At 36.0% G+C, this 25,754-nt stretch overlaps 1 protein-coding gene across 1 annotated transcript in view; it reads left to right on the forward strand.

Moving 5' to 3' along the window:
* The window catches only part of CCDC178 (coiled-coil domain containing 178), a 388,650-nt gene that overhangs the window by 2,951 nt on the left and 359,945 nt on the right, over positions 1 to 25,754 (forward strand). The window contains exons 2-3 of the mRNA XM_061169232.1: positions 2,258 to 2,347; positions 11,143 to 11,282. Of these exons, the coding sequence (XP_061025215.1) occupies positions 2,258 to 2,347; positions 11,143 to 11,282 (230 nt within the window). The remainder of the gene's footprint in view (positions 1 to 2,257; positions 2,348 to 11,142; positions 11,283 to 25,754) is intronic.

A 25,754-nucleotide genomic window follows, 5' to 3' on the forward strand; every position in this document is an offset into this window, starting at 1 on the left:
TATGATTTCAGGTCTTACTTTTAAGTCTTTAATCCATTTCAAGTTAATTTCTGTGAGTGATGTAAGATAGGGGTCCAGTTTCATTCTTTTGTATGTGAATATCCAGTTTTCCCAGCAACATTTATTGAAGAGATTATCCTTTCCTCATTGAGTAGTTTTGGCTCCCTTGTCAAATATTAATTGATTGTATATGCATGGGTTTATTTCTGGATTCTCTATTTTGTTCCACTGATCTATGTGTCTGTTTTCATGCCAGTACCATATTGTTTTGACTGTTATAGCTTTGTAACACAGTTTGAAATAAGGAAGTGTGATGCCTCTAGCTTTATTCTTCTTTGTCAAGATTGTTTTGGCTATTAGGAGTCTTTTGATGTTCCAAATGAATTTTAGGATTTTTAAAAAAATTTCTGTGAGAAATGCTATTGGAATTTTGATAAGAATTGAATTGAACAGACATTTTAACAATATTTACGCTTCTCATCCATGAAGAGTAACTCTTTCCATTTGTTTGCGTTCTTCAATCTCTTTCATCAGTATCTTACAGTTTTTGGTATATAGATGTTTCAATTCCTTGGTGAGATTTATTCCTAAGCATTTTGTTCTTTTCATGCTATTGTAAATGAGATTGTTTTGTCTGACGTAAATATATATGAGGTCATAGGATATATATATATGATCAACTACCTCTGATATCTTTTGGTTTCCATTTGCGTGGAATATCTTCTTTTCATCCCTTCACTTTGAGCTTCTATGTGCCCTTAAAGCTGAAATGAGTCTCTTGTAATAGCATATATATATAGTTGAGTCTTGTTTTTTTTTTTTTAATTTGCTCAACTATTCTATGCCTTTTGATTGGAGAGTTTAATTCATTTACATTTAAAGTGATTATTGATAGGTAAGGATTTCCTAATGGCATCTTGTTGATTGTTTTCTGCCTGTTTTGTAGTTCCTTTGTTCATTTCTTCCTCTCTTGCTGTCTTCCTTATCGAATTGATGATTTTTCATACCGGTATACTTTGACTCCCTTCTTTTTTTCTTTTGTGTATCTGTAATACTGTAGGTTTTTGCTTTGTGGTTACCTTAAGGCTTAAGTGAAGCACTTTATAGATATAACAGTCTGTTTGGAGCTGATAGCAACTAAATTTCAATCACATACAAAATCTCTGCCCTTTTATACCCCACCCTCCACGTTTTGTGCTTTTGATGTCACAATTTACATCTTTTATATTTGGTATCTATTAATAAATTATTGCAGTTACAGCTATTTTAGTACTTTTGTCCTTTAACTTTTATACTAGGGTTAAGTGATTAATATACTGCCGTAGTACTGGAGTATTCTATATTTGAATATATACTTACTTTTACTGATGTGTTTTATATTTTCATGTTTGTGTGTTGCTAATTAGTGTTCTTTTAACTTGAAGAACTCCTTTCAGCATTTCTTGGAAAGAAAGTCAAATGTTGATGAACTCCCTCAGCTCTTGTTTGAGAAACTCTTTCTCCTTCATTTCTGAAGGACAACTTTGCCAGCAAAGAAGCCGAGATCCTCTGCAGAGCAGGCCACTGGAAAGCATGATCACTGCTGCTGCATGACTGATACTGGTAGCCTCTGCCATTCTTCCTTGTGCCAAGCCATCTTTATACTTCTCAGCTTTGCTGATCTCCGGGTGGGATGAAACCAAAGACGGTCCTTTGTGCAGTGCCCCAAAAGGGTGGGGAAGCTGGTTGCTTACCCTTTCCTAGTGAGAGGAACTATTTCAGACCAGAGAGTTCTCTCTTGGCACTGAGCAGTGTGAACCTAAGGGGTGGGATAATGCAGACAAAATGAAGCTGTCTTCCTTTCCTTTTTGTGTGGTTATTCTTGTTGTTGTTGTTGTTCCACTATGTTGCTGAAGTTTTTTAAGTGGACTCTTGAGCTCTCCCAGAGCTGTTTTTGTTTGTGGATAGCTGTCTAATTGTTGAAGTTTGTTGGATGGAGTCTAGGGTCTCCTACCCCACCATTTTGGTGATGTCACTCTGGATGATCTCTCTGCTTTTAATAGCTGCATGCTATTTTGAATACCTTCTTGTGAGAGTTAAGCCAAATGAAAAACACGGAAAACATCTAAAGATATTCTACTGTGGGTTTTGTTTAATATAAATATTTTAGTTGCTTTTTCAAGGACAGCACTTTCACAACATAGTTTTGTACATTATTTTGCTTATTTTAAAAATGAATATTAACTGTTCACTGAAATTTTTGTTTCCTTTTAAAAAGACAATGCCACATCACAAGCTTTGGTTTTATTTGGTGCCCCTAAGGAAGCTGTTGAGATTATTCATGAAAATAAAATGACAAATACTGAAGGTGAGGACTGAATCTAAATTGTATAGTAACCTATATAAGCTATATTTATATTCACTCATTAATTTGTGATGTCAGTGTTAAATTTTTATTAAGAAATACACTGTAAATATCATTAATAGTTAACAGAGTAATGATATATAATATTAGAATATAATATTTTAATAAATTTTATTAATAGTATACTGTTAATTAAAATTTGGTTCATAAGAATTGTTTACAATTTCAGAAATATATGAATTTTTAAAATAAAAATTTTCTTTATCCTTCATGCCAGGACTGGCAAGTGCTAGAAGCTTTCTAGTTCATTGAGGATATGTTTCTTAGAAGAAAAAGAATAAGGACTAATGTTTTTGGTGTGTGAAATCCAGAATTAAAAATTGTTCATTGAAAATCCATGAAACATTAGCTCAGAAAGTGTTTCTGGTATCTTATGTTGTAAGAAGTAGAAAGAGATGATGAAATGTATACATTTTATGTATAGAGTTTCATATTTGTTTCTTCTCAGATCATTCTGGTGGAGAACTCCATATTTATCAAAATATTTAATCTAAATTTTGGTAAATCTCTGCTCTGCAGGTTGTTAATTTGACAGGATAAAATTGGGATAAGTTACCCTTCTGATTATTTATCTATTTCTGTTCAATAGAAATCTTGAATAGAATTTTAATGTTCTGGCTTAGAGTTTATTGCCCAAAGTTAGTTATGGGCCATAGTTAGTTTTAGACAAATTTTTTAAAATATCAAATTATTGATTTATTAACCAATTAATTCAAGACACTGGAATATACATGTGCTATTAGGGTGCAGAGATATTTAAGAAATGATTCTTATATGGACTGTATAATCTTGCAAGCCAAATAAAATATAATTATACACCAATTAGTACAACACAATAGAAATGGATGGTTGTATAGAGTAACAACAAAGATGACACAAAATATTTAAAAGGTTCTGCAGCCAATTCCAGTGTGTGACCATGGGGTTTCCCCACCACTAAGCCATTCTTGGACACTAGCTGGGTGTCCTACAATTCAGCTCAATTCTAACATCACCTACCCAGAGATAGTGTCAGATCCCATAGGTTAAGGGCTTAGTCCTACAAGTCTACCCCTTGCCCCGCTTCAGATGCCAGTCAAAAGCCCAGTTTGTCACCTGTGCTTCTGACCAACCACTATAGATTGGTGGTTCCAATTACACCCCTCCCTGCCTTGGTTTTGACTAATCTGCTAGAGTGGCTCACAGAACTGAGAGAAACATTTTACTTAGTAGATCACTAGTTTATTATTAAAGGATATAACTCAGCAACAGCAGATGGAAGAGATGCGTAAGGCGAGATGTGGAGGAAGGGCACAGAGCTTACATGTCCTCTCGAAGTGTGCCAGTCTCCCCAAATCTTCATGTGTTCATCAGCCCAGAAGCTCTCCGATCCCTGTCCTTTTGAGTTTTTATGGAGACTACGTTACATGGGCACGATTGATTAAATCATTGGCCATTGGCTATTGATGCACCCTCCAGCCCCTCTCCCCTCCCCAGAGGTCGGGGGCGGGACTGAAAGTTCCAACTCTGTAATCACAAGATTGGTTCTCCTGAGTCCCCATCCTTGGGTGGGGTCCAAAAGTCACGTCATTAACATAACAAAGGACACTTTCATTGCTCTCATCAGTTAGGAAATTACAAGGGTTTTAGGAACTCTGTGCTAGAAACAGATGAAGACCATATATATATTGCTTATTCTAAATCACAGTATCACAGTAGTGTATGACAAATGAATACTGTGGACAAGAATCTTTAGTGTTTCGAGTAACACCAGTTTGTATGGCCTCTAAGAATTAAGAGGATTGTTAATGGATAAGGACAGATTAGAACTGAATCTTGAAGGATGTATTTGTATATGAAAAGAAACGTGAGGAGGGAAATTAAGCAAGAACCACAGAATGAGTCAAATAACGTGATGAAATAACACAAAATACGGAAAAAATAGATTACTTTGACTACAGCATAGGAAAGATTCAGAAATTTAAAGATAATTGGTTAAAATAAAGCTAGAAATGATTGAGGGGCAGTCAAGAAGCATTTTGAATTTCAGGCTCAAAAGTGTGAACTTCATTATTGCTCAATCTCTGGTCCTATATAGATTTGATTGGAGATATTATGTTACCAAATTCTTTGCTTGAAAGTATGAGTCTGAGTGCACTATGCAGAATTATTTGCTTACAGAAGGAAATATAGAAACTATTCACCTAAACAAATAAGCTGCTGGATAGTTCTCCAGAAAAGATAGGTTTATTTGGGAGCAGCAGATTTGGGGTGTGCAACCACAGTGAGCCATGTGCAAGTTCCCCCAAGGCAAGAGAAGGAGAACTCTTTTATATAAGGGAAAAGGAAGTTGGGAGGGCTATAGTAAACAAAGAGCCCATGGCTTTTCATTGGCTGAGTCCTTGCCAGGAAGGAAGAGGAGTCCTTCTTCTTCTTGTTGGGCTCTGTTATCATCGCAGGGTGTGAGAGCTACCCCTGCTGGTCTCCTGACTCTACTTGAGGTTTCTGTTTATTAATTGTTATAAAAATGATTATCCTATTATGGTTTGTGCTTAAGGTAATAAGGGTTTGATCTATGAATGATAAACGGATATGAAAAATAGGAATTAAAGAGATTACAAAGGAATTGTTAAGATTTGGTAAACCGACTGGGTATATTGTAGCAGGAACTTGAAAAGGAGGATTCAACAATGGTTTAACTGTTGCAAACTTTGATAATGGGAACAGAGAAGTAAGAAAGGAAAGGAGGTTGAATGGAATGAAGATGAGTTTAGTTTTAGAAATACTGGCTTTGCGAATGGGTTTGGTCCTTTTAAGACTACCTCTGGCTTGCTGTCCTTGACAAAGTCCAAATGTTTAATACCAGATATATTGGGGATGGGCCTGAAACCGAAATTTTCATCTTGGTATGTCTTTACTCTCTCATCATTCTTTTATTTGCCAAATAGTTCCTGATTATCGACTCTGTGCCAGGCACCATGCTCACTGCTTGGAATGTATCAGATCCCTGCTACCCTGCCACCTCCCTCTGTACATCTCCCTAATCTTTTCCAGCTTTATATCTGATCATACAAATGTGCTCATTTTCCTCTGTAGCCTTTCTGACTTTGGCATTTTAGTTTACTGATGTCATGAATTTATTTCCTTGTTTGTGGTATATCAACTTCTCAAAGAGTACATTCTAATTTTAATTCTCTTCCTCCCATACTGCATAGGATCTAGCAGGTCCATCCTTCCCTTCCCTACATTCAGTGCTAGGCTTGGGCTCTAGGAAGAACAGGTTTTGGAATACATTTGGCAAGGAGTTCAGTGTAAAGTTAAGTCTAAAGATGTTTACTTAGGAGTCAAGCACTCAGAGGAGATGACTAAGGGAGAGAATATAAAGGGGAAAGATTATTGCTTACCAAGTAGTCATGATTAAGGAATATGAGGAGAAATAGGCAATGAGGAAGTAAAAGAAAGCTATTAAAGAAGAACATTTCAAAGAAGTGTTTTCTACTATATTCTGTGTAATGAGTTAAAAGAGAAGGAGAGTGGTACAAGGTTATTGAATTCTGTCACTAGGGAATGGCTGGTGGTCTTTTTAAACAAACAAATTTGTTGAGGTAAAATTTAAGTATAATAAAATCTACTCATTTTAAGTATACAGGTCAATGACTTTTGACAAATGTATACATCCATTTAACCACTGTCTTAAACAGGATATAGATACTCTTTTCAGAAAGTTCATTCATGTTCTTTGTGGTCACTGTCTCTTCACTCCACCCCTCATATCCACTGATATGATTTTAGTTTTAACATTTAAAAATTTTAAATAAGTGGAATCATTCCATTTGTGCTCTTTTGTGTCCAGTTTCTTTCAAAGACTCAGAAAGAGGTCTGTGAGATTCATCCATGTTGTTGAATATGTTAGTAGTTTCAATGTTGCATATATTAGTAGTTGTTCATTTTATTACTCAGTAGTATTCCCTTGCATGAGTGCTGCATAGTTTATCTATTCAACCATTGATGGAAATTTGGGATTTTCTAATTTGGGGCTATTATAAATAAAGCTGTTATGAATATTTACACACAAGTCTTTTTATAGATGGATTTTTATTTATCTTGGGTAAATACATAGACGTGGAATGCTGAGTCATATGATAAGTGTATGCTTAACTTTTATACGAAATTGCCAAACTATTTTCCAAAAGTCATTTACAGTTCCACCAGCAATATATGAGTTATAGCTGTTCTATATCCTCACTAATATTGGCTTTGCCAGTCTTTTAAATTTTAGGCATTCTAGTGATTGTGAAGTTGTACTGCACTGTTAATTAAATTTGCATTTTTCTGATGATTAATGAAGCTGAGCATCTTTTTACATGCTTACTAGTCATTTGTGTATTGTCTTTTGGAAGATTCCAAGTCTTATGCCCATTTTTTATTGGGTTGTCTTTCTATATAGGAAGTTGTAAATTTTCTCCGCACATTCCAGATATAAGTCATTTGTTGGATATATACCTGTTTTCTCCCACTCTCTTGCTTGTCGTTTCATATTGTAATATCTTTTTGAGGCATGCTGAATGTTTTGACTTTGATGAAGTCAAATTTATTTTTTTAATGTTTCTCTCTCCTCTCCCTTCCTTCCTTCTTTCTTGCCTGTATTTTAAAGATATTTTTCTATTATGTCCTGGCCTATATTGTTTCTGATGGGAAATGTAGCAGTTATTCATATCCATGTCCTCTATATGTAATGTGTCCTTTTGTTATCTGGCTGCTTTAAAGATTTCCTCTTCAATTGATTTTCAGCAGTTTGGCTATGATGTTCCCAGACATAGTTCTCTTTATATTTTAATTGTATGAGATTTGTTGAGCTTCTTGGATGTGTGAAGTTCTCTTTATATTTTAATTGTATGAGATTTGTTGAGCTTCTTGGAGGTGTGAATTGATGTTTTTCATCAAATTTTGAAATTTTTTTGGCTGTTATTTTGTTATTTTTCCCTCCAAATTTCACTCTCTTCTTCTTCCAGAACCTCAACTTCACATGTGTTGGACTGATTGATTTTTTCCTACAATTCCTTGAGGATCTGTTCTTTTTTGTTCATTTTTCTTTCTCTTCTTCAGAATGGATAATTTTTTTAAAAAATTTATTTTATTTGTCTATTTTTGGCTGCATTGGGTCTTCATTGCTGCACCTGGGCTTTCTCTAGTTGCGGCTAGTGGGGGCTTCTCTTGTTGTGGAACACAAGCTCTGGGCACACAGGCTTCAGTAGTTGTGGCACACGGGCTCAGTAGTTGTGGTTCGTGGGCTCTAGAGCACAGGCTCAGTAGTTGTGGTGCACAGGCTTCGTTTCTCTGCGGTATGTGAGATCTTCCTGGAGCAGGGCTCGAACCTGTGTCCCCTGCACTGGCAGGCGGACCCTCAACCACGGCACCACAAGGGAAGTCTCTAGATTGGATAATTTTTATCAGTTAATCGTCCCATTCATTCTTTACTCAGGGAAAGGTCTCCTCCTCCCTTCCCCCACCCCCAGTGTATAACAAAACTAAAAGGAACTTTGTTTTTCACAAAAAAAGTTAAAGGTACTTTCTGTTTATCACACAGAGGCTTTGCAAGGAGAAGAAATTATTTCTAAACTTAAGAGCACTAGCTTATTCTACATTTTGGGAAGACAATCAAGATGTTAAAAGGGATAATCAAATGTGGAAAAGAAATCTGTGTTCAGATAAGTTTTTTACTCAGAGTGCTGAGGTCAGATAAAGGAATGATACAGTAACTCGGGTGATGGATGTAAAGGAATTACATATTAAAATCAGAAGAGAAGGAAGGATGGTAGTGATAAAATCTTAAATTATTGGGCCTGTGTGAGTAAATTATGTAAGGATCAAATTCATTGAGCAAGGAGAGTTGACAGTTAATGAACATAAACTGCCATTTGCCCACACAATCAGGCTGTCCGTATTTTTTCTCAAACGAAAGTTTCATGTTGCAGTCTCAACAAACCTCAGCTCTGGCCTAGGTCCAGGAGGATCTTGCTCTTATGCATTGATTCTGAGCAAGGAAATTGGAGTTGGGCAGATTTTTAGAGAGAATGAGTGTCCTGCCTGAGCTTAATGCTTGAAATACTCACCCTGATCCTTTGTGCACAGGCTTCATGAGGAGGAGCTCTATCCATTTATGTTTAACTAAAACTGTGGCTTCGTTGTATCATGGAATTTTAGGTGAAAATGATCTTATATAACACCCTGCCAACTAGTTCATTTATTCAGTGAGAAATCTGAGGTTAGCAACTGAGTAGTTTTAGCTTAAAAAAGCACAGTTACTTATCAGTCAAGCTGAAAAATGAGTGACCATGGACACCTAGTTTAGTGACCTAAGTGTATCTATAATGTGGGCAAAATTAAAAAGAAGTGGAAAGGAAAGTTTTAACTTACACTGTGCATGTATTAGAATAAAGCAGTAATAACTCCTGAATTCTTGTTCTTTCTTGTGCTGTTTGTGATGCCATGTCTTCTATAGACTTTCAGTGCAAAATTTAACTTCACAGGATTTCATTTTCCCCACTTCACCGTATGTAAAATGTTAATCCTAAACCATGGAGTGTTGTGGAAATTACTCACCTAGTAGGTTGAGAATGGCACATGTAGAAAAATGTGAAATGAGTCATTGCTATCCTTGCTTTCTCCACATTTAATGAAGCAAAACAATGTTTTTGAGTGTAAGGGCAACCGCCTGGTTGCTAAATGTACTGTACTGAAACCTTATTTCTTGGGGAAGGGCAGCATGCCCTTATCAGGACGTTTGGATAAGAGATCAACATGTACTTTTTACCAGCTTGTTTTTTGGTCCTTTGACTGTTACAGAGATGAAAATATATATATCTATCTGTGTATGAACTAAAGAGGTAAAATGGAATATAACACAAAAAAATAGTATACTGAGTATATGTGTTCACTATGGTCAAAGCATAGTAAAATACATTAGAATATCAGCATTGATATCTTGAAGGAACATTCGAATTTCAAAAACAAGTGATGTGTGAAACTTTTGAGAGGTGCCCTGAAATATATTTTAAGAACTGCTTCTCTTTATTTTGCCACATTTTAAAAAATATAAAAACAACCTTCATGGTATTGCTTACACTCCAAAGCCAGAGAGATATAGTTCAAGTCCCAGCTCTCCCACATCCCAGCTCTGTGGAATAGGGCACTTTATATAACTTCTCTAAGCCTTGATTTCCTCATTTGAAATCAAGAGAATAATCCCACTTCATAAGATTGTTGTGAGGATTAAATAATATGTGGCATCAAAAGTACTTAGCACAGTTCCATGTTTGGCACATATTTTAGTGCTCAAAAATGTTTATATATATGTTTTTTTCTATATGGGCTATTATTTTATATATGGGATATGAATATATATGAGAAAGAGTAAACACTTATAAATGAAACACATGCCATTTTGACAGAGATTGCATTTTTGGAGGAGGATATTATGAGATATCATTTAAAGATATTTAAAAGATTGCAGTTTAAATGAAGCTATCTGAAATATTTACCATCTCTATGTGTTGACATTGAAACAAAAGGCACAGACTGGAGGCAACAGCATTACTTCTGTGTTCCTCAAGGTTAACTGCAATGAGGACATCAGACTGTTCTCATTGAGGCACCGAGCCTATTCTGTGTCTTGCATTTAAGATCAGTGATTGCAGCTGTAATCCAGACCAGTAGAGTCCTTAGAGGCAAAAAGACTGCAAGTAAGCACTTTGGTGGAGTCTCACGGACAACTTTGCTGTGCTTCTGCAACCTTCAGTTGATTCGGAACATGCCAGGATTAGAATCACTGAGGCACATCAGACTGAGTGGATTTTATGATGAGTACAACTTGAATGCCATAGTGAAAACATCAATCACACTTCGCATGAGAGTTCAATTTTTAGAGATGGAAGGTAGAAAATGAGGTTATTATGAGGATGATAGGGACCTGCTTTTATTTTTTTTCAGCAAGAGAAACCATGCTGGATTTAAGGAAGAACTTCCTGAATGCCTGAGTGGTTAGATATTATTTACATTGGAACATGTGGGGTCTCTTTGAGGGGAGAATTTAAAATACATGTCACAGTCATTTTTTAAGTGATTCAGGATCTATTTAGAAACAAATGGATTAACTGGTTTCTACCTTTTTTCTTTCTTTTTTTCTTTCTTTTTTCTTGAAGTTTTATTCTTGCTTCTTAGATTTATTTTTTATTTTTTAATTAATTAATTAATTTATTTATTTTTGGCTGTGTTGGGTCTTCGTTTCTGTGCGAGGGCTTTCTCTAGTTGCGGCAAGCGGGGGCCACTCTTCATCGCGGTGCACGGGCCTCTCACTATCGCGGCCTCTCTTGTTGCGGAGCACAGGCTCCAGACGCGCAGGCTCAGTAGTTGTGGCTCACGGGCCCAGTTGCTCCGCGGCATGTGGGATCTTCCCAGACCAGGGCTCGAACCCGTGTCCCCTGCATTGGCAGGCAGATTCTCAACCACTGCACCACCAGGGAAGCCCCAGATTTATTTTTATTTGTTACAGTTTAAGTTATAAATGATCATTTTATTTTAGCTTTCAGAGTTTTTGAGGGTTAATTCTATAATTCTCTGACATTTATCAATCTGTTGATTAAAGAAAGTTTGAGTGTTAGTACTAGTAAAGCAGAATACTTTTTGTACATTCTGAACATCAGGGTTTACTATTCTGTATATGACTGTGAACTGATGTCCTCTGTCTGCTTTATCTATAGGGGTGAATGAAGGCATTTACTTTAGCCACCCATGCCGACGTAAAAGCTGTGCTTTAGTAAACATCCCAGCACCATGTGTCAACAAAATTATTTCACACATTGAAGATGTGGAGTCTAAAATACAGGAGCATCTGAAACAGGTAAGTGATAATTAACATGCTAACACTTTTGTAAGCTCTACAGGGCCTATAAGCGTCTGTTACTTAAAGAACCCGGGGAATTATTTTTTTTTTTAATGATTCTTGGACTACTTTATAGAATCTTGGCTCAGTTACATAATTTACCAATCTAGACATGTTTTTGATAATGTCATTTCAGAAGGGTGAAATGACCTTATTAAATAGATTTTTTTTTTTTCCTACGTGTTTGTTCTTTATCCACAGGCAATCATGCTAAGTAGTAATTTCCATAGCCAACTTGACTAGTAAATGAAATAGTATTTACATCCTTTTTAGGGACACTAAACTGATTAGATGATTAGATGAGTAAATTGGTGTATAAAAGGACAGAATGCCCTCTTTAATGAGTTATTTTGTTCTAAAGAAATACTCAACAGGTCTGTTAAAAGAGAATATAATGATTCTTCCTTTGTCTTTTTAAACTGATAAAGTTTGCCTTTATTATTCTGAAGGGAGTTCAATCTTGAAATCACTGAAACTTTCAGTTATTTTCAAAGGATGATTTAGGAATGATTAAAAAACCTTCTCATACATTTTATTTATATTATGTTTCTAAGCAATTAATGCACAACTACGCTGCCCAGACAGGGAGATAAGTTTGTCAGAGATTTGTGCCATTTCCCTTCCTTCACCACTGTTACTGGATCTGGCTCTGAGAGAGTTCTGATGGGCCCTCATCCTGCTTGATCTAGGGTGTAGTTTCCTTCCAGAGGCATTAGAGTGCCGTCTTTAAGATCACAGCCCTTAGAGGTACATATTCTGTGAACTTAGATGGGAATGGTGATAATAATATTGTGTTGGTTAAGTGCTGGCATATGATATTAGCTATGTGTATTGTTATTTCTACAATATTATTTATATCATTCTGTATTAGTATTATATTTATCTCTGTTGCTTTTTTGTTTCCCCAAACCAGAATACCCCTTCACAAAATGCTTCGCAGGTCACAGGTCTAATGGTGGCCTGGGCCTTGAAGAGTATATTAAATAGATAGAAGAGAATTAATATTAATTAACATGATACGCTGTACACGTCACATGTGTTTTAATTAACAATTATGCATGTTGTTAAAAATGATGAAAATAGATTCATAGGTATTTTAATAAGCAATTATAGTAACTGTACTATAATAGCTATTATAAACCATTGTAATAACTCAAAACTGTTGTTGAATTGTTAATGTTATGTCTAACTGATAGATGGGGAAATAATAATTTAAAGTAGTTGAGAATCTTGTTCAAGGTCACAAGACAGAATTGGGATTTGAACACACACCCTCTTTTATCAAAGCCCATGTTCATTACCCAATCCTGCTTGGGATTCTGAGCAGTTAATGAACTGTTAAACACTATGGATAATGCACCAGCTAAAATATTACCTTAGATAAAAGTAATTCACAAAATAAGCTAAGATATTTTATAGCTTATCTTCAGGAAAACTGAAAAACCAGCCTTTTTGTGTAAATATATTATGTAAGTGAGCCAGCTGCTTGTAAGTTTGTCCATCCACTCACAGACGTTTAACTGCAATTCTGAATCTTGAAAAGAAAATTTTTCAGAGTAGAGTTACTGTGAACATTTTATCTATATTTGTTTTTGCAAAGAATGAGAAGACATGAAAAAATGATGGAAATGATCACCTGGATAACTTCCTATACAAATAAGAGTTTTTGTTTTATTTTTCTTCCACCTGATTCTCCCAGACTGCCTAGAATAGAGATAGTTTTATTTAATTTGGAATGATCTCTACTAAATTGAAAATTTCTTCTTCATTTAATCAATACAAGTCATTAAGATGCTACTATGATTTAAAAGAATGGCTTAGAGAGAAAGTATTTAGAAATCATTCTTTAAAATATAAAGAATATATTGTACAAAAATAATAACTTTATCATTAATAACAATGATAATAAAGCTTATGTTTATTAAGTGCTTACTGTATATCATAGGCTGTATTAAACACTTAATATGCATGATTTTATTGAATCTTTATGGAAACCTTGTGAGGTAGAAAGTGCCATTATCCCCAATTATGGATGAGGAAGATGGTTGCAAATCTTGATTTCTCCTTTCTCCCCGAGCTAGCATCCAGACCAGGTGTGTCTGAGACCTATGACCACTCTGTTCACCACTGTACTGAGTCACCTCTATGCCTGAAAGTATGTCAGCTGTGAGGACCCAATAACATGAATGTTAAAATGCTTACACTTGGAAAACATTGCTTTGCTTACACCATTTTGTATCCGTTTTTAATTCTGAAACCTAATGTTTGATCATCTGACCCTCTTGACCAAATACTTTGAGTTCTTTCATTCTGTTAATTCTATTTCATTTGAAACTTCAAACCTGACACATCCACCATTTCCCATTCTATCATACCCATTTTCTTTTACTTCCTTGTCTAACCAATTCATCTCTTAAAACACTCACCAACTGGTATATTTGGTCCTTTACTTCTTTATCCTGCCATCCTTTTAGTCTGACAAAGTGCCAAATCTAATGAGCTCTCTCTGATGGTCCGCCATCTTCACTCCTACACCCAGGCTGCTGAATAGTGATGGAGAACATTACACAATAATCCAAATTTGAGGTATTATGCGTTCATGGTTTCCAACCTCAATGGGACCTTTCATAGTGCTCTGAAATTATTCTATTTGTCAATCAGAACTTTCCCTAGTATTCTTTGGTGGCTACTCTAGTCCTCTCTTTTGTTCAGGTTTCCAAATCCTCCACCTCACTACTCAGTCATCTCTTACTTCCCAAAGAAAATAGGAGATAAAATAACAGAAATGCCTCAAACCCCTGTTATCTCACCTATGCACGTCCTTGAATTCCACAAACATAATTCCCTTTTTCCTTCCATGGAAGATCCACCCCCCCACCAAATGGCTCTCCCTTCACCTGTGTTCCATCTTCTGCCTTTGCAAGGATCTTGTTCCATCAGGCGTTGTTCCAATCATCCTATGTTCCAAATCTCCTTTTTTATTAACTCACTCCTTTCAACGTTTAAAATATTGACGTTTCTCCTGTTTTCAAGAAATTTTTTCATCCCATACATCCCTTTAAGTATATCCCCTTTTCACTTTCTCTTCTCATTCCATGTAACATCTGAAAAGAGTTGCCTAAATTTAGTATCTCTGATCCCTCACCTCCCAGTTACCCATTTATTCATTGCAATCTGTATTTGGTCCTCATTCTAATGAAAATACCTTCAGAAAAGTAACCACTGTTTTTTCTGTTATCTATTGCTACAAGCGTGCGTGCGTGCACACACACACACAAACACACACACTCTAAAACTTTGTGGCTAGAACAAGCATTTATTTGGTTACCATTGAGCAATTTGTTCTGGGCTCAGCTGGATAATTTTGTTGGTTCTTGCCTGGGGCCAATCATGTGGCTGCACATATCTGCTAAGTCAGCTGGAAATAGTGATAATGATGGCCTCGCTCACATGCCTGGTGGTTGGGAGAGTATTTTAAGAGGACAAATCTCAATGGGTAAGTGCTTAATAAAGCTTTGCTTGTGTTATGTTTGCTGAAGTCCCACTGGCCAAAGCAAAGCCTATAATCAGTCCCCCTGTTAAGCCAGCAGAGTATTAGAGAAAATGTGGATGCCAGGAGACATGATTCTTTGGGAACTATTTATGTAGCAATCTATTAGCTAGTCCATTGGCAACATGATGAACCATCCATCCAAATGCAAACTATAATCACCAGCTCCCAAAAAGTTTTATTCCATAATGGTATCATGCAGACGTCCATGGTCACACATACTGCAAAAGATCTGACGCAGGTAATATTTCTTAGGTGCAGCTTCTTTTTGACCCAGAAATATGTGAATTAAAATGAGAAGTTAAATACTGTTCCTGCATACTTAGCATATAATGGTGAAGCAGGTACAGAATTATCACAAAAAACATTCTCATTTCCATAAGAGGAGGAATGAAAGGCACATAGCTTTCACTAATGCATAAAATTTTGAAATTTATCAGAGCACATGACGTTAGGTCTACCACATCTGGGACCAAGGAATGTTTCTTGATTTAGGACTCAGTTCTGCTTCCTGGGAATAGTTTCTGAATTTGTTGTTCTCCTTGTCTCTTTAATCTGCTCTCTGAGCTCTTTGCACTTTGATTTTCATAATAGACCTGAATAGCTATCTCAGACTTTTTCCTGTGTTAGTCTGCTCATGCTGCCATAACAAAATACCATAGACCTGGTGGCTTAAACAACAGAAACTTATTTTCTCACAGTTCTTCTAGAGGCTGGAAGTCCAAGGTCAAGGTGCTATCAGGGTTGGTTTCTAGTGGGGAATCTCTTCCTGGTTTGTAAGCAGCCTCCTTCTCACTGTGTCCCCACATGGCCTTTCCTCTGTGCCCATATGTTGAGAGAGAGAGAGCTCTGGTGTCTCTTCCCCTTCTTATAAGAACACAGGTGTTATTGTATTAGGACCCCACCCTTATGACATCATTTAACTTTATCTGCTAATACAGTCACATTGGAGATTAAGGCTTCAACATACGAATTTTGGGGGCAGACAGCTCAGTCCATAACACTGCCAGAATAAGCTGGAAGCTCAGAAGCAGTTTTGTATTTTGAACTCTCTCTTGTTTTTTAGTTCAAAATGTTTCAATTCCCCTAAGAACTTCAGGGTTTCATATTAATCTCATTGGGTTTAACCCCACAACTTAAAAGCTGTGGCCATATTGTTTTTTTTTTTTTCTTTAACATAATTTCTTTTAGTTAGGTAATTTTTTATATTCTCCTAAATAGCATTGGTTTTTTAAAATAAACTTTATTTTAGAACAGATTGAGACTTCTAGAAAAATTGGGATGATGATACAGAGATTTCATATATATTTACATTACATAATATCTTACATTAGTGCAGTACATTTGTAGTATAGTACATTTGTTGTAATTAATGAACCAATATTTGTACATTATTACTAACTGTAGTTCATACTTTATTTTAATTTCCTTAGGCTTATTTGAGATGAAATTCACGTAACATAAAATTAACCGCTTTAAAGTGAACAACTTGGCAGCATTTAGTACATTCGCAAAGTTGTGCTGTCACCACTTCTATCTAGTTCCAGGACATTTTCACCACTGCAAAATAAAGCCTCACACACATTAAAGATTTAATCCTCATTTAACTCTGTACTCTGGCCTGGCAACCACAATCTGCTTTCTGTTTCTATGGATTTACCTTTTCTGTAGTTTTTGTATAAAGGAAATCATGCAATATGTGATCTTTTGTGTCTGGCTTCTCTTATTTAGCATAACATTGTCAGGTCCATCTGCATTGCACCATGTATCAGTACTTCCTTTTTTATGGCTTAATAATATTCCACTGTATGTATATATGACAATCTGTTTAACTGTTCATCTGTTAATGGACATTTGGGTTGTTTCTACCTTTTGTCTATTGTAAATATGGCTGAAATGAACCTTCATATACAAGGATTTGTTTGAGCACCTGTTTTCAATTCTTTTGGGTATATACCTAGGGGTAGAATTACTTTGTCATATGGTAGTTGTATGTTTAACTTATTGAGAATGACCAAACTGTTTTTCATAGCTCAAATATTTTTGTTCTTGAGTTGTGAGAGTTCTTTATATATTTTGGATTATTAGACCCTAATCAAATGTATGATTTGCAAACATTTTCTCCAGTTATGTAGGTTGTCTTTCACTTTCTGGATCATGTTCCCTGATGTACAAAAGTTTTAAATTTTGACGAAGTTCAGTTTATCTTTTTTTTTCTTTTGTTGCTCATGCTTTTGTTGTCATATCTAAGAATTCATTGCCAAATCCCAGGTCAGGAAGATTTACCTTTATGTTTTCTTCTTTGAGTTTTATGGTTTTAGCACTTATATTTAAATCTTTGATATATTTTACATATAGGAGACATGTATATCCTTGGAGTCAAAGGTAAGATAATGGTGGATTAAAAATGACTACCCTCCTCCTTTATACCTCCTTCCATTAACAGTCTATTCTCTCAACCTTTAAACATAGACTGGACTTGTGACTTGTTTTGAACAACAAATATGTCAGAAGAAATGTCATATAACTGCTAAGCAAAGTGTCAAGAAGCCTTGAAGCTTCTGCTTTCACTCTCTTGCTGCTGTAAGTTCCCCAGGTAAAGAAGCCTAATCTAACCTCTTTGAGGATGAATGACCAAGTAGAGAGACAGACCCAACCCACAGCAAGCACAAACCAATCAGACTTGTGAGTGAAGTTGTTTTGAACTATCTATCCTAGTCAAGCTGCCAGATGACTGCATTAGTTTGAGGTCACATTAGTGACCAAAAAAACCACACAGCTGAGCCCATCTTCCATGGTGACTCACAAAATTATGAGCAAATAAAACGGGGAATATTTATAGCCACTAAGTTTAAGAGTGGCTTATTATGCAGCAGTAAATTATGCATTGTTGAATACGACACTGAAATGTACAGGCACATGTGCGTATACACCACATTAAAGTGAGTAAAATGGAAAATTTTATTCTGTGTAGTGTTGAAAATGAAACTGTTGACCACTTTCTCCTTCTGGAAAAATCCCATTTCTATTTTTTTTTTAATGTCTTTTGCTAACTTGACTCTAACAAGCTTTATTCCTACTTTGGTAGATATTTCTTCCAGTCTTTATGGCAGATCATTTTTCCTCTGACCATATTGGAAATACTGGTGCTCCCCAGACATGTCCTCTTCTCATTTTACTTTCCCTTTGGGTAATACCATTTGAATTTATGTTATTTATGTACTGTATGCTTATACCAACTTGAGATTCCCAGCTCAGATTTCACTTTTTTTATAAGACCCGTATACCCAATGCCTACTGAACATCTTTTTATATATATCTTTGAAGCACCTCAAATTCAAAACATACGAAACTAGTTATTTCTTTCTTCTGTGTTCCCAGGTGCAATTAAAGGAACATTATTCACCCAGTAACCTAAGCCAGAAAGTTGATTAATTATAATGACTGTTCAATTTTCCTTTATATACAATTACTAATTTTTTAGTTTTTTTAAATTTAATTTTATTTTTTATACAGCAGGCTCTTATTAGTTATCTATTTTATACATATTAGTGTAAATATGTCAATCCCAATCTCCCAATTCATCACACCACCACCACCACCCACCCCACTCTCCCCTCCTTGGTGTCCATACGTTTGTTCTCTACATCTGTGTCTCTATTTCTGCCTTGCAAACTGGTTCATCTGTACCATTTTTCTAGATTCCACATATATGCGTGAATATATGACATTTGTTTTTCTCTTTCTGACTTACTTCACTCTGTATGACAGACTCTAGGTCCATCCACGTCTCTACAAAGGACCCAATTTTGTTCCTTTTTATGGCCAAGTAATATTCCATTGTATATATGTACCGCATCTTCTTTATCCATTCGTCTGTCGATGGACATTTAGGTTGCTTCCATGACCTGGCTATTGTAAATAGTACTGCAGTAAACATTGGGGTGCATGTGTCTTTTTGAATTATGGTTTTCTCTGGGTATATGCCCAGTAGTGGGATTGCTGGGTCGTATGGTAGTTCTATTTTTAGTTTTTTAAGGAACCTTCATACTGTGCTCCATAGTGGCTGTATCAGTTTACATTCCCACCAACAGTGCAAGAGGGTTCCCTTTTCTCCACACCCTCTCCAGCATTTGTTGTTTGTAGATTTTCTGATGATGCCCATTCTAACTGGTGTGAGGTGATAGCTCACTGTAGTTTTGATTTGCATTTCTCTAATAATTAGTGCTGTTGAGCAGGTTTTCATGTGCCTCTTGGCCATCTGAATGTCTTCTTTGGAGTAATGTCTATTTAGGTCTTCTGCCCATTTTTTGATTGGTTGTCTGTTTCTTTAATATTGAGCTGCATGGAGAATGTTTTGTAGTAAGAATCAACCAATTACAGCCCATGGGCCAACTTCAGCCCAAAGCCTGTATTTGTAATGCCAGTGAGCTTAGAATGGTGTTAACATTTTTAAGGTTTGTAAAGAAAAACAGAAAAGAACATGTAACGTGTTGATCTATAAAGAGTAAATATTATATGCTTTTGAAAAAAACAATATTGAGCTGCATGAGCTGTTTATATATTTTGGAGATTAATCCTTTGTGCGTTGATTCATTTGCGAATATTTTCTCCCATTCTTAGGGTTGTCTTTTCGTCTTGTTTATGGTTTCCTTTGCAGTGCAAAAGCTTTTAAGTTTCATTAGATCCCATTTGTTTATTTTTGTTTTTATTTCCATTACTCTAGGAAGGTGGGTCAAAAAAGATCTTGCTGTGATTTATGTCAAAGAGTGTTCTTCCTATGTTTTCTTCTAAGAGTTTTATAGTGTCCGGTCTTACATTTAGGTCTCTAATCCATTGTGAGTTTATTTTTGTGTATGGTGTTCGGGAGTGTTTTAATTTCATTCTTTTACATATCGCTGTCCAGTTTTCCCAGCACTACTTATTGAAGAGACTGTCTTTTCTCCATTGTATATCCTTGCCTCCTTTGTCATAGATTAGTTGACCTTAGGTGTGTGGGTTTATCTCTGGGCTTTCTATCTTGTTCCATTGATCTATATTTCTGTTTTTGTGCCAGTACCATATTGTCTTGATTACTGTAGCTTTGTAATATAGTCTGAAATCGGGGACTCTGATTCCTCCAGCTCCATTTTTTCCCCTCAACATTGCTTTGCCTATTCGGGGTCTTCTGTGTCTCCATACATATTTTAAGATTTTTTTCTTCTAGTTCTGTAAAAAATGCCATTGATAATTTGATAGGAATTGTGCTGAATCTGTAAATTGCTTTGGGTAGTATAGTCAGTTTCACAATATTGATTCTTCTAATCCAAGAACATGGTATATCTCTCCACCTGTTTGTGTCACCTTTGATTTCTTTCATCAGTGTTTTATAGTTTTCTGAGTACAGGTCTTTTACCTCCTTAGGTAGGTTTATTCCTACGTATTTTATTCTTTTTTTTGCAATGGTGAATGGGATTGTTTCCTTAATTTCTCTTTCTGATTTTTCATTGTTAGTGTATAGGAATGCAAGAGATTTCTGTGCATTAATTTTGTATCCTGCAACTTTACCAAATTCATTGATTAGCTTTAGTAGTTTTCTGGTGGCATCTTTAGGATTTTCTATGTATAGTATCATGTCATCTGCAAACAGTGACAGTTTTACTTCTTCTTTTCCAATTGGTATTCCTTCTATTTCTTTTTCTTCTCTGATTGCCGTGGCTAGGACTTCCAAAACTATGTTGAATAATAGTGGCGAGAGTGGACATACTTGTCTTTTTCCTGATCTTAGAGGAAATGCTTTCAGTATTTCACCATTGAGAATGATATTGGCTCTGGGTTTGTCATATATGGCCTTTATTATGTTGAGGTAGGTTCCCTCTATGCCCACTTTCTGGAGAGTTTTTATCATACATGGGTGTTGAATTTTGTCAAAAGGTATTTCTGCATCTATTGAGATGATCATATGGTTTTTATCCTTCAATTTGTTAATATGGTGTATCACATTGATTGATTTGTGTATATTGAAAAATCCTTGCATCCCTGGGATAAATCCCACTTGATCATGGTCTGTGATCCTTTTAATGTATTGTTGGATTCTGTTTGCTAGTATTTTGTTGAGGACTTTTGCCTCTATATTCATCAATGATATTGGTCTGTAATTTTCTTTTTTTGTAGTATCTTTGTCTGGTTTTGGTTTCAGAGTGTTGGTGGCCATGTAGAATGAGTTTGGGAGTGTTCCTTCCTCTGCAATTTTTTGGAAGAGTTTGAGAAGGATGGGTGTTAGCTCTTCTCTAAATGTTTGATAGAATTCACCTGTGAAGCCATCTGGTCCTGGACTTTTGTTTGTTGGAAGATTTTTAATCACAGTTTCAATTTCATTACTTGTGATTGGTCTGTTCATATTTTCTGTTTCTTCCTGGTTCAGTCTTGGAAGGTTATACCTTTCTAAGAATTTGTCCATTTCTTCCAGGTTGTCCATTTTATTGGCATAGAGTTGCTTGTAGTAGTCTCTTATGATGCTGTGTATTTCTGCGGTGTCCGTTGGAACTTCTCCTTTTTCATTTCTAATTTTATTGATTTGATTCCTCTCCCTCTTTTTCATGATGAGTCTGGCTAAAGGTTTATCAATTTTGTTTATCTTCTCAAAGAACCAGCTTTTAGCTTTATTTATCTTTGCTACTGTTTTCTTTGTTTCTGTTTCATTTATTTCTGCTCCGATCTTTATGATTTCTTTCCTTCTGCTAACTTTGGGTTTTGTTTGTTCTTCTTTCTCTAGTTCTTTTAAATGTAAGGTTAGATTGTTTACTTGAGATTTTTCTTGTTTCTTGAGGTAGGCTTGTATAGCTATAAACTTCCCTCTTAGAACTGCTTTTGCCGCATCCCATAGGTTTTGGATCGTCGTGTTTTCATTGTCATTTGTCTCTAGGTATTTTTAGATTTCCTATTTGATTTCTTCAGTGATCTCTTGGTTATTTACCAACGTATTATTTAGCCTCCATGTGTTTGTGTTTTTTACGTTTTTTTCCCCTTGTAATTTATTTCTAATCTCATAGCATTGTTGTTGGAAAAGATGCTTGATATGATTTCAGTTTTCTTCAATTTACCAGGGCTTGATTTGTGACCTAAGATGAGATCTATCCTGGAGAATGTTCCATGTGCACTTGAGAAGAAAGTGTAATCTGCTGTTTTCGGATGGAATTTCCTATAAATATCAATTAAATCTATCAGGTCTATTGTGTCGTTTAAAGCTTGTGTTTCCTTATTAATTTTAAGTCTGGATGATCTGTCCATTGGTGTAAGTGAGGTGTTAAAGTCCCCCACTATTATTGTGTTATTGTCAATTTCCTCTTCTACAGCTGTTAGCATTTGCCTTATGTATTGAGGTGCTCCTATGTTAGGTGCATATATATTTATACTTGTTATATCTTCTTCTTGGATTGATCCCTTGATCATTATGCAGTGTCCTTCCTTTTCTCCTGTACCATTCTTTATTTTAAAGTCTATTTTATCTGTTACTAGTATTGCTACTCCAGCTTTCTTTTGATGTCCATTTGCATAGAATATCTTTTTCCATCCCCTCTTTTGCAGTCTGTATGTGTCGCTAGGTTTGAAGTCGCTCTCTTGTAGACAACATATATATGGGCCTTGTTTTTGTATCCATTCAGCAAGCCTGTGTCTTTTGGTTGGAGCATTTAATCCATTCCCATTTAAGGTAATTATCGATATGTATGTTTCTATTACCAATTTCTTAATTGTTTGGGGTTTGTTTTCATAGGTCCTTTTCTTCTCTTGTGTTTCCCACTTAGAGAAGTTCCTTTAGCATTTGTTGTAGAGCCAGCTTGGTGGTGCTGAATTCTCTTAGCTTTTGCTTGTCTGTAAAGCTTTTGATTTCTGTGTCAAATCTGAATGAGATCCTTGCCGGGTAGAGTAACCTTGGTTGTAGGTTCTTCCTTTTCATCATTTTATTTTATTTATTTATTTTTTTTAAACATCTTTATTGAAGTATAATTGCTTTACAATGGTGTGTTAGCTTCTGCTTTATAACAAAGTGAATCAGTTATACATATACATATGTTCCCATAACTCTTCCCTCTTGCATCTCCCTCCCTCCCACCCTCCCTATCCCACCCCTCTAGGTGGTCACAAAGCACCGAGCTGATCTCCCTGTGCTATGCGGCTGCTTCCCACTAGCTATCTATTTTACATTTGGTAGTGTATATATGTCCATGACACTCTCTCACCCTGTCACATCTCACCCCTCCCCCTCTCCATATCCTCAAGTCCATTCTCTAGTAGGTCTGTGTCTTTATTCCCATCTTGCCACTAGGTTCTTCATGACCTTTTTTTTTTTTTTCCTTAGATTCCATATATATGTGTTAGCATACTGTATTTCTTTTTCTCTTTCTGACTTACTTCACTCTGTATGACAGACTCTAACTCCATCCACCTCATTACAAACACCTCCATTTCATTTCTTTTTATGGCTGAGTAATATTCCATTGTATATATGTGCCACATCCTCTTTACCCATTCATCCGATGATGGACACCTAGGTTGCTTCCATGTCCTGGCTATTGTAAACAGAGCTGCAATGAATATTTTGGTACATGACTCTTTCTGAATTATGGTTTTCTCAGGGTATATGCCCAGTAGTGGGATTGCTGGGTCGTATGGTAGTTCTATTTTTAGTTTTTTAAGGAATCTCCATACTGTTCTCCATAATGGCTGTATCAATTTACATTCGACCAACAGTGCAAGAGGGTTCCCTTTTCTCCACACCCTCTCCAGCATTTGTTGTTTCTAGATTTTTTGATGATGGCCATTCTGACCGGTGTGAGATGATACCTCATTGTAGTTTTGATTTGCATTTCTCTAATGATTAATGATGTTGAGCATTCTTTCATGTGTCTGTTGGCAATCTGTATATCTTCTTTGGAGAAATGTCTATTTAGGTCTTCTGCCCATTTTTGGATTGGGTTGTTTGTTTTTTTGTTATTGAGCTGCATGAGCTGCTTGTAAATCTTGGAGATTAATCCTTTGTCAGTTGCTTCATTTGCAAATATTTTCTCCCATTGTGAGGGTTGTCTTTTGGTCTTGTTTATGGTTTCCTTTGCTGTGCAAAAGCTTTTAAGTTTCATTAGGTCCCATTTGTTTATTTGTGTTTTTATTTCCATTTCTCTAGGACCTGGGTCAAAAAGGATCTTGCTGTGATTTATGTCATAGAGTGTTCTGCCTATGTTTTCCTCTAAGAGTTTGATAGTGTCTGGCCTTACACTTAGGTCTTTAATCCATTTTGAGTTTATTTTTGTGTATGGTGTCAGGGAGTGTTCTAATTTCATACTTTTACATGTACCTGTCCAATTTTCCCAGCACTACTTATTGAAGAGGCTGTCTTTTCTCCACTGTATATGCTTGCCTCCTTTATCAAAGATAAGGTGACCATATGTGCGTGGGCTTATCTCTGGGCTTTGTATCCTGTTGCATTGATCTATATTTCTGTTTTTGTGCCAGTACCAAACTGTCTTGATTACTGTAGCTTTGTAATATAGTCTGAAGTCAGGGAGCCTGATTCCTCCAGCTCCATTTTTCGTTCTCAAGATTGCTTTGGCTATTCGGGGTCTTTTGTGTTTCCATACAAATTGTGAAATTTTTTGTTCTAGTTCTGTGAAAAATGCCAGTGGTAGTTTGATAGGGATTGCCTTGAATCTGTAGATTGCTTTGGGTAGCAGAGTCATTTTCACAATGTTGATTCTTCCAATCCAAGAACATGGTATATCTCTCCATCTATTTGTATCATCTTTAATTTCTTTCATCAGTGTCCTATAATTTTCTGCATACAGGTCTTTTGTCTCCTTAGGTAGGTTTATTCCTAGATATTTTATTCTTTTTGTTGCAATGGTAAACGGGAGTGTTTTCTTAATTTCATTTTCAGATTTTTCATCATTAGTATACAGGAATGCAAGAGATTTCTGTGCATTAATTTTGTATCCTGCTCCTTTACCAAATTCATTGATTAGCTCTAGTAGTTTTCTGGTAGCATCTTTAGGATTCTCTATGTATAGTATCATGTCATCTGCAAACAGTGACAGCTTTACTTCTTCTTTTCCGATTTGGATTCCTTTTATTTCTTTTTCTTCTCTGATTGCTGTGGATAACACTTCCAAAACTATGTTGAACAATAGTGGTGAGAGTGGGCAACCTTGTCTTGTTCCTGATCTTAGTGGAAATGGTTTCAGTTTTTCACCATTGAGGACAATGTTGGCTGTGGGTTTGTCATATACGGCCTTTATTATGTTGAGGAAAGTTCCCTCTATGCCTACTTTCTGCAGGACTTTTATCATAAATGGGTGTTGAATTTTGTCGAAAGCTTTCTCTGCATCTATTGAGATGATCATATGGTTTTTCTCCTTCAATTTGTTAATATGATGTATCACGTTGATTGATTTGCGTATATTGAAGAATCCTTGCATTCCTGGAATAAACCCCACTTGATCATGGTGTATAATCCTTTTAATGTGCTGTTGGATTCTGTTTGCTAGTATTTTGTTGAGGATTTTTGCATCTATGTTCATCAGTGATATTGGCCTGTAGTTTTCTTTCTTTGTGACATCTTTGCCTGGTTTTGGTATCAGGGTGATGGTGGCCTCGTAGAATGAGTTGGGGAGTGTTCCTCCCTCTGCAATATTTTGGAAGAGTTTGAGAAGGATAGGTGTTAGCTCTTCTCTAAATGTTTGATAGAATTCGCCTGTGAAGCCATCTGGTCCTGGGCTTTTGTGTGTTGGAAGATTTTTAATCACAGTTTCAATTTCAGTGCTTGTGATTGGTCTGTTCATATTTTCTATTTCTTCCTGGTTCAGTCTCGGCAGGTTGTGCATTTCTAAGAATCTGTCCATTTCTTCCAG

The sequence above is a fragment of the Eubalaena glacialis genome, chromosome 15, assembly GCF_028564815.1.
Source record: "Eubalaena glacialis isolate mEubGla1 chromosome 15, mEubGla1.1.hap2.+ XY, whole genome shotgun sequence".
In the NCBI taxonomy this organism is placed as follows: domain Eukaryota; kingdom Metazoa; phylum Chordata; class Mammalia; order Artiodactyla; family Balaenidae; genus Eubalaena; species Eubalaena glacialis.